This window comes from Haliotis rufescens, unplaced genomic scaffold, assembly GCF_023055435.1.
Source record: "Haliotis rufescens isolate VD_foot unplaced genomic scaffold, xgHalRufe1.0.p SCAF_15, whole genome shotgun sequence".
In the NCBI taxonomy this organism is placed as follows: Eukaryota; Metazoa; Mollusca; class Gastropoda; order Lepetellida; family Haliotidae; genus Haliotis; species Haliotis rufescens.
Window position 1 is genome coordinate 2,034,261 of NW_025963835.1, and position 14,365 is coordinate 2,048,625.

General features: G+C 40.6%; 1 protein-coding gene across 1 annotated transcript; it reads right to left on the reverse strand.

Annotated features, from left to right (window-relative positions):
* Positions 1 to 2,970: 2,970 nt before the first annotated feature.
* On the reverse strand, positions 2,971 to 8,602 carry LOC124114041 (follistatin-like). The gene is made up of 5 exons (XM_046474581.2): positions 8,448 to 8,602; positions 7,486 to 7,615; positions 4,491 to 4,697; positions 3,298 to 3,378; positions 2,971 to 3,054 (listed from the first exon to the last, which is right to left on the reverse strand). Exons 1-4 carry the CDS (start codon positions 8,482 to 8,484, stop codon positions 3,306 to 3,308), a joined length of 447 nt encoding a protein of 148 aa, XP_046330537.1. The 5' UTR covers positions 8,485 to 8,602; the 3' UTR covers positions 2,971 to 3,054; positions 3,298 to 3,305.
* Positions 8,603 to 14,365: the final 5,763 nt, after the last annotated feature.

The following is a 14,365-nucleotide window of genomic DNA, read 5'->3' on the forward strand; positions in this document are numbered from 1 at the left end:
TTGTACCAACTTGAATACATTATTTGTTTGACTACAAAGAGGAGTGATGTGGTAACCTGCTGGTGAGTGAGTAAGTGGGTCAATCAGTGAGTTTGGCATAACGCCGCCTTGAAAATAATTCTTTCTGTTTTCATGAAATCTCACGCATGAGATTGGAAATTGAGTTTTTCATTCATTTTTAAGTACATTGCAAACAGTGTACTACTGACGGAAGCGCCATACAATGGTCAATGGCATATACATTATTTCATATCAGCATTATGTTTGTGGAGTAAGACAAGCTTGTAAGACATTGTTACACATTGTGTTAAAAGAAAAATTTGCTTCGCATTTTCATACCAAGAAATATATATTTGGCTAAACAATTGACAATTAATAGATTAGTAGACGACAATAGCTGTTTAAATTTAAATACAGTTGGAAATGTTTTGTAATACTTTGGAAGTACATCTATTCCGAATCTTCAATTAAATAGTGATATCAAGCAAGCATGGTATTCAGATTCAACATAGAGAATTACACAAAATGAACAGGGCCTAAAACAACGTGGAAAATTAAATCTCCTTCCTTCTTCCATTAATAACCTGTGATCGAAACACCGGAATGTACATATGGATATTCTATATACTGGTTCCTTGATTATTAACATTAATACTCATGTCTTACATCTAACTTAATACTTCTTGACATATCTAATTTTGAAATTGCCATTGCTATACTGAAACCAAGTCAGTTTAACAATAATGATACACCTCTCTTTAAATTCTGAGATACAAGATTTTGCACAACCAACAGCTTGGCGTACACAAACATAACCAATTCCATGGTAAATAGTAGCTATTTAACATTACGTGCCCAATTCCTCCTACCATTTTCTGGAAGGGAATATCCGAATTCATAACTTTTACGTAATATATTATTACCTTGCTCATGCAAAACTCTGACCCAGTATTTTATAGTGGTTTACTCTTGTCGAAAACCATCCTAACTCTCTCCTTGAAGCAATGCTCAGAGTTGCTCGGCCTAAATGAAGAACCTGTTTGTTATAGGGTTTTTTTTCAACACGAACTTCTAGACTTTGGAACCATACAGCAACACCGGAAGAACATTAGCATCTTATATGTGTAATAAAACTTTATTTGGTAGATTTACTAAATTGAGCCCACTGGATCTTAATGTCCGGACGATTTTTACAGCTTGTTCGGAAAGTGTTTGTTGTGTCAAGACCCTGAACTAGAAAACGGTATATAAATATGTAAGGGAAGAAACAATTTCCAATTTTAAACCATTAAAATAAAACCTTTCATAATGCTTAAGTCTTCCAGCTTTTCAAAATACCTTAACCTTAGTTTTATCCACATTTACCAATAAGTGTTATGTGTTACAATGCACTGATAATTTATCTAGTCTCCTTTGTAAACCAAAAACACTGCTTTCAGTTAACACCATATCGTCAGCAAACAACAAAATGAAAACCCATTTTTCAATATATCTTTGACCCTCGTCACCCAAAAACTGAATGATGTCATCAATGTATAACGTAAATAACAGGGGAAACATCTGACATCCCTGTCTGAAGCCGAACAAAGTAAGTTAGACACAAGATACAACTTTTGCATACATATTGTGGTTTAAACGGAAAACCCTTCGCATTATTAGTCCACAATTTAAGCAGACAAACACTTCTTGCTACAGATTCGAAAGCTCATTTTAAATCTATAAATACACAAGGCAGTTTACCTTCGTATGGTGATAAGTATTTATTTATGATGGTATCGAAAACAGAAATATTATCAACAGTTTGACATCCCTTCCAGAAACCTGATTGTTCAGGAACTAGAATAGTATAACTTTCTCCCCCAAAATATAATCTGTTTCACAAACGTTTGAGAATATTTTCCCTGCTACTTCTAACAACGTGATAGGTATATAACTAGATGGCCGATTGACACTCCCCTTTGTGGCAATATTTTTTCTCTTATCCACATTCCTGCATATTTACCTGATCCTGGAAAGGAATTGAAAAGAATTCAATACAAATTATGGGGGCTTTCTTCAAAACGTCTATCGGTATTCCACTTTCACCGAGTGTCTTACCATGACACATTTGCTTCCACGAATGGATCAAACCAGACATTATTAATGTAGCACATATCCGAAATGGTGCGGAGAGTTTAAGCAATGCTCATGTGTAAATGTGCGTCTGAATATGTATGTATTTTGATCGGAGGCCTTTTACTGAAAACTGTCGGTCTGTCTGTCTGCCAAATGATTACATAGTATCTGCCGATCTCAATACAAATAGTCATATTTTAGTCAACCATAGATATCCTCCATGAATGAACCAAACGTTGACATAATATGCACCACTATATCTCAGTAATATTAGGTACAGTAAACAAAGACTGTTTGGTCAGATAACGGACACAGGGTCAGAATGTAGGCTTTTGACGTATCTGGCGTGTGGTCACTCAATCTAATATAGAGGTCACAGACTGATCATACAAGTTCAAGATATTGGATATATCTTTTTAGAGTTTGAGGATTGAAGGAGGGCTTTAAATTAAACGTAAATGTCAAACCAAATATTTATTTGGTGTTCACTAGCAACGCAGAAACAGAAACGCATCATGGGAGACATAAAGGATGATGATGATGATGATGATCGAAAAAACTGTCCATATTCATAGGAAAACTAAGTCGATTTTACAATTCCGACTATACCATGAGCATGTGCTAAAAAAAACCATCAACTAGTGATGATTCCAGGTGCTGGTCAGGGGTGAGCGTATCCGGCCCCACCGCTGGCACCCGTTACAAAGACATGCAAAGGAAAGTCAGTTGTTCATCTGATGACGAAGGTTTGTTTGCCAGGCAGTTTGTCTTCAGTTTGTTTCTCAGAATGGGTGTTTATAATGATATTTATTTTAGCTGGCTCCACAGGAAGAGATGACTGACGGACTTCACACATGGTTTGGATTTTATTTATTTCATGTTTCAAAATTACAAGTGGTATGTGTTAGCACTTGTTCTGTCCCATGCTGATCACGCAATCTGAAACACAAATGATGGTCAACACGTAAAACTTACGATGAGTTTCAGTTTATCGATGCCTCTTACAAGATTCAAGAGTTTTAACCCACGCACGTGAGACAGGTCAGCATTACAGTTAGCCTTCCTCTCAAATATTAACAAACGCTTGGATTTATTCGTCGGTGGGTATAACGTCCACCTGAAGACCTGAAGGTTGTTTTTTTTGGCGTCGAGCCCTTCTCACTCACTCACCCTTATACTTACGTAAGTGTTTAGACAGGGCATGTTCCGAAGGTGATAACATGAAGATCCCTGTGGGTGCATTTTGCCTTCTCATATTCACAGCTGAAAGTCATAATAATGCACCTGATGAAATCCTTTTAACAGATATTTTCTATGTGAAAAGAAGTTTCTAAAATGGGCACTATTCCTTACAGTTTTATTGTCACATTATGTTTTCAATTACAAAGTCATATATAGGATGACATACACTGATGGATTTGCTTGGATTGTTTGTTGTTTAACGCCGCACTCACCCATATTCCAGCCATGTGACGTTGGTCTGTAAATAATCGAGTCTGGACCAGACAATCCAGTGATTGACATCATGAGCATCGATCCACGCAATTGGGATTGATGACATGCATCAACCAAGTCAGCGAGGCTGACAACCCGATCCCGTTAGTCGCCTCTTACGACAAGCATAAACGCCTTTTATGGCAAGCATGGAATGCTGAAAATCTATTCTACCCCGGATCTTCACGGGTCTACACTAATGGAAGAAAGTAGGATCACGCCGTATTGTAGTGATGCCAAACATAATCTCAAGTTCATCTTACAATCCTTGATTAACCCTTCGTTACTTTCATCATTGAAAGAGAATATGATAAAACTCACCACTGATAATGCCTTATGATTTGAATATATTCTGAACAAAATAAGTTAGGGATCATGAATAGGTAAGAAAATATTATTTTATGAAACTGTGTGCTTAGCCTTCACTACGAAATAAGTCCCGTAAAATAATCATGATCTCTCACTTTATTTGTTCAGTATATAGAGAATCTCACCGAGTGTCTTTTGATATCAAATATATCAACACAAGTTGATAAAAGTGGGAAAACTCCGAGGCTTGCCGAGGAGTCTTTCCACTTTTATCAACGAGTGTTGATATATTTTATCTCACAAGACACGAGGGTGGGATTCTCTATATACAACATCATTCTTCCACCTTTTTCAGTTTGTAGACAGTAATAAGCAGTGTGTTAAGTCTAAATAGTACTGCTAACAGCTTCAGTAGCAGAGCCATTTGTGATGTCATTTGATTGTGACGTCATGGTAACCAATGATGTCACAATGGTCTGCAAAACATTGTGATGCAATTTCATTGCAGTGATATCTCCTGTGGGAGCCAGTTTCAGATGATAAATATAAGCTTGACAAAATACAACTCTTACAAGTTGTCGTAGGTGACTTTGTCTGTTCCACACACTTCATCTTTATCAGCGGGGCAGTCTTCGTGGGAGATCTCCAGACAGAAGAAGTCCAGAACAGCCTCTTCTCCAGAGAGCACTGGGCCCCCTGTTATGGTGCGGTTGTCACAGGCACCGTAATAGGCTACGTCGATGACGCTGTCTTGACAGCGAGCCTTGGTAAAGTCACATCTATAAAATACACATGACCATATGTTATGACGTCAAACTGTTAGGGTAAACTAAACACCTACAATTGTTGCAAAAGAGTGTCAATGTGCACTGTTTGCATTCTACATTAACGACGTATGAAAATCCTTAGCTAATACGTTTAGCGCTCATTACCACCTCAATAAGTCAGTTCTAAATCCAAAGTGCCCCGCAATCACGTACTAAGAAAATCTAACAAAGCCTAAAGACAAAAGATCCTGAGATAGGTATGTATACTTGGACAACCTCTCCCGAACAGCCAAGGCGAGGGTAGCGGTGCGGTCACTAGACCGAGACAGGGATAGTTTCATGACTCGATGACACTGTTCATATGTGTGACCACATCAATTACTTCCCTGTTCATATGTGACTATGTCAATTATTTACACGTTCTGGCGTATGTGACAACATTAAAAACATACCTCTTCATATGTATTTTAATTACCTGCAACCTCACGTGTGTGGCCTCCCTGTTCATATGTGACTATGTCAATTATTTATCCATGGGTGTGTGACTACATCAATGACTTGTATATCCATGTGTGTATGACTACATCAATGACTTGTATATCCATGTGTGTGTGACTACATCAATGACTTGTATATCCATGTGTGTATGACTACACCAATGACTTGTATATCCATGTGTGTGTGACAACATCAATGACTTGTATATCCATGGGTGTGTGACTACATCAATGACTTGTATATCCATGTGTGTATGACTACATCAATGACTTGTATATCCATGTGTGTATGACTACACCAATGACTTGTATATCCATGTGTGTGTGACTACATCAATGACTTGTATATCCATGTGTGTATGACAACATCAATGACTTGTATATCCATGGGTGTGTGACTACATCAATGACTTGTATATCCATGTGTATGTGACTACATCAATGACTTGTATATCCATGGGGGTGTGACTACATCAATGACTTGTATATCCATGGGGGTGTGTGACTACATCAATGACTTGTTTATCCATGGGGGTGTGTGACTACATCAATGACTTGTTTATCCATGTGTGTGTGACTACATCAATGACTTGAATATCCATGGGTGTGTGACTACATCAATGACTTGTTTATCCATGTGTGTGTGACTACATCAATGACTTGAATATCCATGGGTGTGTGACTACATCAATGACTTGTTTATCCATGGGGGTGTGTGACTACATCAATGACTTGTATATCCATGTGTGTGTGACTACATCAATGACTTGTTTATCCATGTGTGTGTGACTACATCAATGACTTGAATATCCATGGGTGTGTGACTACATCAATGAGTTGTATATCCATGTGTGTGTGACTACATCAATGACTTGTATATCCATGTGTGTGTGACTACATCAATGACTTGTATATCCATGTGTGTATGACAACATCAATGACTTGTATATCCATGGGTGTGTGACTACATCAATGACTTGTAAATCCATGTGTGTATGACTACATCAATGACTTGTATATCCATGGGTGTGTGACTACACCAATGACTTGTATATCCATGTGTGTGTGACAACATCAATGACTTGTATATCCATGTGTGTGTGACTACATCAATGACTTGTATATCCATGTGTGTATGACTACACCAATGACTTGTATATCCATGTGTGTGTGACTACATCAATGACTTGTATATCCATGTGTGTATGACAACATCAATGACTTGTATATCCATGGGTGTGTGACTACATCAATGACTTGTATATCCATGTGTGTGTGACTACATCAATGACTTGTATATCCATGTTTGTGTGACTACATCAATGACTTGAATATCCATGGGTGTGTGACTACATCAATGAGTTGTATATCCATGTGTGTATGACTACATCAATGACTTGTATATCCATGTTTGTGTGACTACATCAATGACTTGAATATCCATGGGTGTGTGACTACATCAATGAGTTGTATATCCATGGGTGTGTGACTACATCAATGACTCGTATATCCATGGGGGTGTGTGACTACATCAATGACTTGTATATCCATGTTTGTGTGACTACATCAATGACTTGAATATCCATGGGTGTGTGACTACATCAATGAGTTGTATATCCATGGGTGTGTGACTACATCAATGACTCGTATATCCATGGGGGTGTGTGACTACATCAATGACTTGTATATCCATGTGTGTGTGACTATATCAATGACTTGTATATCCATGGGGGTGTGTGACTACATCAATGACTTGTATATCCATGGGTGTGTGACTACATCAATGACTTGTATATCCATGGGGGGGTGTGACTACATCAATGACTTGTATATCCATGGGGGTGTGACTACATCAATGACCTGTATATCCATGTGTGTGTGACTACATCAATGACTTGTATATCCATGTGTGTATGACTACATCAATGACTTGTATATCCATGTGTGTATGACTACATCAATGAGTTGTATATCCAGGTGTGTGTGACTACATCAATGACTTGTATATCCATGTGTGTGTGACTACATCAATGACTTGTATATCCATGGGTGTATGACTACATCAATGACTTGTATATCCATGTGTGTATGACTACATCAATGACTTGTATATCCATGTGTGTGTGACTACATCAATGACTTGCATCTCCATGTGTGTATGACAACATCAATGACTTGCATGTCAAGGGGCGTGACTATAGCAGCTTTGGCTGAGTTCACCCTTGACTGAGTCAGTGAGACACTTCTCCACGCATCTAGCCTGAGGAGCAACATAGAAGCTCTCGGTCACATGTGTGACGTACCTGTTCTTGTACGTGACCCCATCAGTTCCACATTCCTCGTGTATATCGTATGTGGAGCAGTCCCTGTGTTGGTAGACACGGCAGGTGAACTGGCTGCCGAACCAGTTGTTGAAAAACTGAGCGGAGGAAACTGAAAGAAACATGGCATGGGTTTAAGAAGAAGAAGTAGAAGAAGAAGAAGAAGAAGAAGAAGAAGAAGAAGAAGAAGAAGAAGAAGAAGAAGAAGAAGAACCAGCCTGACTGTGCCAGAATCACCCGACCCTCTTTGCTCTATTTCTTTATTTTAATCTGTGTACTACTACCAACTAATGCTACTACTACTACTACTACTCCTACTACTACTACTACTGCTGCCTGCCTGCCTGCCTGCTGCTGTTCTTGCTGCTGCTACCACTTAAGAGGCGACTAACGGGATCGGGTTGTCAGGCTCGCTGACTTGGTTGATGCATGTCATCCCAATTGCTCGGATTGATGCTCATGATGTCATGTCTAGTTCAAACTCGATTATTTACAGACCGCCGTCATATAGCTGGAATATAGCTGAGTAAGGTAAACAACAAACAAACTGCTAACTGATGATAGTTTACATGTTTAGGATCTCTTTGTTTAGTTATTACGTGTTTCACAGACAGGCAACAACAGTTCACTACTGATGCTCAATTTAGGCAAGTGAGTGAGTTGTGTTTAACCCCGCTTTTAACATTATTCCAGTTATATCACGGCGTGTCAGCTTAATGTGGATAATACAACGGGGGATCATGACCTTTTTCGCAAAGCGTTCAATGTTCGAAGAGAAAAACATGTAAAAGGAGCAACAAATTAATCTTAAATAACCAAGTCCAAACGTTTTAAAGCAAAAACGAAACATGAACACTGCCATCATTGCAATATCGATTAGGCCGGGCATTTATGCCACCAAAATACAGATGTGCTTGGTTGCTTTGAAAAAATGGTATACTTACCGGACAGAACCGCCAATACAACAGCTACTCGCAGCATAATTGAAAAATACACAGTTGGACACTTAACCGAGTCGTAAAGACAGAACACACCTTACTGTGACTACTATTATTCGCAGATATTTAAGGTGTGTCCAGGTATCTCTGTACTCTGCCATCTGGCTCAGAGTTATCTTGGGTTTGGACTTATCATTTTGTTACAGATCTATTTTCAATCCCTAATGTGTTGACATTATAAGACCGTAAAGGATTGTTTAGGATCTAAACACATGAGAGGGGTTCGGATTTTCTTCTATGTCCAAACCTCCCCAATATTCTTTTGTAAGTAAAAACTTCTGCCTCCTTCTGCTTGAAAAACATATGACCAGAGTATTTCGTGAGAAAGGCCATAATCATTTACATAGAGCAATGGGCATGATAGAAAGGTTTCCTGTAATTCTTATTTATTAAAAGTCCATGGAGGTCTTCTTTCCAAGAGGCCATACTATTCACGTCACCGTATGTTTCTTTGGACACTCCGCTTTTAACAGTATTCCAGTCATATCACGGCGTGTCAGCTTAATTTGTGAGGAAAGCCCGAAGTGATGCAGGTCTCAGACGTTTACCACGAGCACGGGTATGGTGCTGACAAACCTAGAAACATAATCGGGGCGAACCGGGATTCGAACCCACAATCATAGGTTTCTGGCGTGCCCAAGGGACGCAACTCTGTACAGCGAATCGCGGCGCCTTAGACGACTGGGCCACCCGTGTCCCGGCTATGATAAGACTGAAACAGTTGTTGACTGTGAAATTCCCATTAGGCATAATTTATCATAATTTTGAATAAAATACAACAGATTGATGAATGGATGGATGGATGGATGGGTGGAAGAATGGATGGATGGATGGATGGGTGGAAGGGTGGATGGATGGATGGATGGATGGGTGGATGGATGGATGGATGGATGGATGATGGATGGATGGATGGGTGGGTGGGTGGGTGGGTGGATGGAAGGATGGATGGATGGATGGATGGAAGGATGGATGGATGGATTGATGGGTGGATGGATGGATGGATGGATGGAAGGGTGGATGGATGGATGGGTGGATGGATGGATGGATGGATGGATGGATGGATAGAACCACCCTTTAATCCTTCGGAATGTCAGTCAATATTGTGTATGCCCACCACAGGCATCAATGCCCCCGACTAGACGATAAGCAGAAGAAGTGAGACGTCTGGTCAAAAGAATTGGGATTCAACGCCATTACTTTCTGAGGGTCTGTGCCAAGTCTGTGATGAGTCTGGTGATTGTGCTGGCAAGGCAAGACGTTGTATGGGGTCTTTTGTTATCTAGCTGAAACAGGGTCTGGGGATTATGTTGCAAGAACAGGATAGAGAGGTTACTCATGAGAGATTGATGTTTCCTTCCAAAGTTACCGGATCTGTCTTGCCTTGGTTACAGATGCAGCCTTCACCTACCTACAGATGACGTACTGACTTGGCTAATGATGCAGCCTTCACCTACCGACAGATGACGTACTGACTTGGCTAATGATGCAGCCTTCACCTACCTACAGAGGCCGTACCGACTTGGCTAATGATGCAGCCTTCACCTACCTACAGATGACGTACTAACTTGGCTAATGATGCAGCCCGAAGCCATATGCCGCCACCTCCAAACGGTTCAACATCTTGTCACTTTGTCACATCATAAGCTTTTACTTATGTTCTGAACAGGTGCCTGTTATCCGAATGCGAAGAGTCTCTACATTTGGAGCTATTTTATCGTTTATGTGAACCCTTATGGTGTATGGTCCCGCATCGGTTTTAAAGCTTAATTTGCTTAAACTACATAGAAACAAATATGTAAAGATATTTGTCAACGGCGTTGCATATCTAGACCACCCGATCACCATAGCACGGCTGCAAACACTGTAATCAACGGAACTGTATTATAAAGTTAACTTCAAAGATGATTTGTTCTATGGGAAGCTATTCTGTCCCGGAATCTCAATGGGCTATAGTGTAAACCGTCCCAATAATCTCATTAAAATCTGACCTATTATTCTGATAAGATATCTCTCTCTGTACATTGTTACGTCAGGTAAACCCAGAGCAAACCTTGATCGCCCACTCTAAATGAAGGATGTGTGGGTTCTTGCGCCAGTCGATTGTCAGTTTTCTGTGATGAGTGGCTGAAAACATCGGAGCCTGATCATGAGGGATGTATAACTCTAACACCCATCCATTCGGACATGGTGTCTACTTAAGAAGATGATGCTCTCCTTGCTTTGGCGCTGTTAAGAGGGGAAGAGATGATCCAAGATAAACTGCCACCACTAAGAAATCTGTTGATAAATACATGACATGATCATGGAAAATCGACGACTTACCACACGTCACATAGAGTCCAAGGCGTCTGATTCTTGGTCAGAAAGGCTCCAGATTTATCATTTCTTGAGGTGACGTGAGATGACGCGAGAATTCGTTTTGAAGGGGATCCAGCTGATTTTGGTGAGCGACGTATAACAATGGATGAACGGTAAAGGTTGCTGACGTGGTTGATGCATGTCATCATATCCCAATTGCGTAGATCGATTCTACGGATTCGACTATTTACAGACCGCCGTCATATAGCTGGAATAGTGCTGAGTGCGCCTTAACACAAAAACTGTTTTTAAAAATGCAAGCAACGAAGGCCGCACTGATTGAATGAACCATATCTTTCAAATAAGATGGCCAGAGCTGCAAGAGTGAGTGAGTATAGTTTTACGCCTCTTTTAGCCATATTCCAGCAATATCCAATGTTAAAGGAATTATGGCCATGGCATCGTATTGGCATTTTCATGTACGTATGATTCATTATAGTTTGTCATGTTTTGTTTTCAGATGTGGGAAGTTATGAAGTGCTTACTTGGTGCCACATAGTTATTAAGCGTTTTGTCCCTTGGCAATTCTTTGGTGCGATTCACACAATTTGAAGTACATGAAAACTGACATAAACATTATTTGAAGGAAAAACAGTCTAACGTTTTTTCAGTAGGTGTACACGTTATTTACACAAAGTCTCTAAGCCCTTCCTTCTATTGTAGTTTGCGTTTCAAATGTAGTTTATTAGATACCTCACAAGAGTCTAGGCGTATACTGCAGTAGGTTTATTGGAAGCCGGGACAACGTCAAATTGGCCGCCAATGTGTCATAACTTCTACAGCATTGTGTGTGTATCATCGCCTCTACACCATTGTGTGTGCATCATCGCCTCTACACCATTGTGTGTGCATCATCACCTCAACACCGAAGTGTGTGCATCGTCGCCTCTACATCATCGTGTGTGCATTATCGCCTCCACATCGTATGTGCATTATCGCCTCCACATCGTATGTGCATTATCGCCTCTACATCGTATGTGCATTATCCCGTCCACATCGTATGTGCATTATCGCCTCCACATCGTATGTGCATTATCGCCTCTACATCGTATGTGCATTACCGCCTCCACATCGTATGTGTATTATCGCCTCCACATCGTATGTGCATTATCGCCTTTCCATCGTGTGTGCATTATCGCCTCTACATCGTATGTGCATTTTCGCCTCCACATCGTATGCGCATTATCACCTTTACATCGTGTGTGTATTATCGCCTCCACATCGTGTGTGTATTACCGCCTCCACATCGTATGTGTATTATCGCCTCCACATCGTATGTGCATTATCGCCTTTCCATCGTATGTGCATTATCACTTCTACATCGTATGTGCATTATCGCCTCCACATCGTATGTGCATTATCGCCTCAACATCGTATGTGCATTATCGCCTCTACATCGTATGTGCATTATCGCCTTTACATCGTGTGTGTATTATCGCCTCCACATCGTATGTGCATTATCGCCTCTACATCGTATGTGCATTATCGCCTTTACATCGTATGTGCATTATCGCCTCCACATCGTATGTGCATTATCGCCTTTACATCGTATGTGCATTATCGCCTCCACATCGTATGTGCATTATCGCCTCTACATCGTATGTGCATTATCGCCTTTACATCGTGTGTATTATCGCCTCCACATCGTATGTGCATTATCGCCTCTACATCGTATGTGCATTATCGCCTCTACATCGTATGTGCATTATCCCGTCCACATCGTATGTGCATTATCGCCTCAACATCGTATGTGCATTATCGCCTCTACATCGTATGTGCATTATCGCCTTTACATCGTGTGTGTATTATCGCCTCCACATCGTATGTGCATTATCGCCTCTACATCGTATGTGCATTATCGCCTTTACATCGTATGTGCATTATCGCCTCCACATCGTATGTGCATTATCGCCGCTACATCGTATGTGCATTATCGCCTCTACATCGTATGTGCATTACTGCCTTTACATCGTGTGTGTATTATCGCCTCCACATCGTATGTGCATTATCGCCTCTACATCGTATGTGCATTATCGCCTTTACATCGTATGTGCATTATCGCCTCAACATCGTATGTGCATTATCGACTCCACATCGTATGTGCATTATCGCCTCTACATCGTATGTGCATTATCGCCTTTACATCGTATGTGCATTATTGCCTCCACATCGTATGTGCATTATCGCCTCCACATCGTGTGTGCATTATCGCCTTTACATCGTGTGTATTATCGCCTCCACATCGTATGTGCATTATCGCCTCTACATCGTATGTGCATTATCGCCTTTACATCGTATGTGCATTATCGCCTCCACATCGTATGTGCATTATCGACTCTACATCGTATGTGCATTACCGCCTTTACATTGTGTGTGTATTATCGCCACTACATGGTATGTGCATTATCGCCTCTACATCGTATGTGCATTATCGCCTTTACATCGTATGTGCATTATCGCCTCCACATCGTATGTGCATTATCGACTCTACATCGTATGTGCATTACCGCCTTTACATCGTGTGTGTATTATCGCCACTACATAGTATGTGCATTATCGCCTTTACATCATGTGTGTATTATCGCCTCTACATCATCGTATGTGCATCACCGCCTCTACATCAGTGTGTGTACATTATCACCTCTACATCATAAAGTGTGCATCAATCATAGCTTCTACCTCATTTTGAGTGCATCATCGCCTCTACATCATGGTGTGTGCATCAACACCTCTACTTCATTGCTGTGCACCATCGCATCTACATCAACGTGTATGCATCGTCGCCTCTGCCTTATTGTGTGTGCATCATCGCCTCCAGAACATCGTGTGTGCATCATCGCCTCTACATCATTGTGTGATTCGTCGTTTCTACATCATCGTATGTGCATGATCGCCTCTGCGTCAGGGCGTGTGCATCGTCGTATCTACATCATTGTGTGTGCATCATACTCTACTCATCGTCACATATGTGAATCTCTTCTGATTTGATTTCACGATTGCTGACGAAGTGTTTTGCGTACCAAAAATCGACGGTTTGCAAATTCGGGAACGCTATTTGTCATACTTTGCTCATGGATGTTGAACCCCGAGAGTCTCGGCTTGTAAATTCTTAGTGCGCTGACATCATGATTAGTTAAATTTCAAATGACCCGTTCATATCAATAGGAGGGGCGGAGGGGTAGTCTAGTGGTTAAAGTGTTCGCTCGTCACGCCGAAGACCCGGGGTCGATTCCCCACATGTGTTCAATATGTTAAGCCCATTTGTGGTATCCCCCCGCCGTAATATTGCTGGAATATTGCTAAAAGCGGCGTAAAACCATACTCACTCACCCACTCACAATAGGAATATATTTGTTAAAACGTGCCATAGTAAAAACATACTTGTATTTGTTCGCATATAAATTTGGATAAGTATTCATGTTAGTTACATGCCCATGATCTTATATTTGTCGCCATGGGCAACTCAATGGTCGGTTTGTTCATAATGTCAATCACAGGTTGTCTTT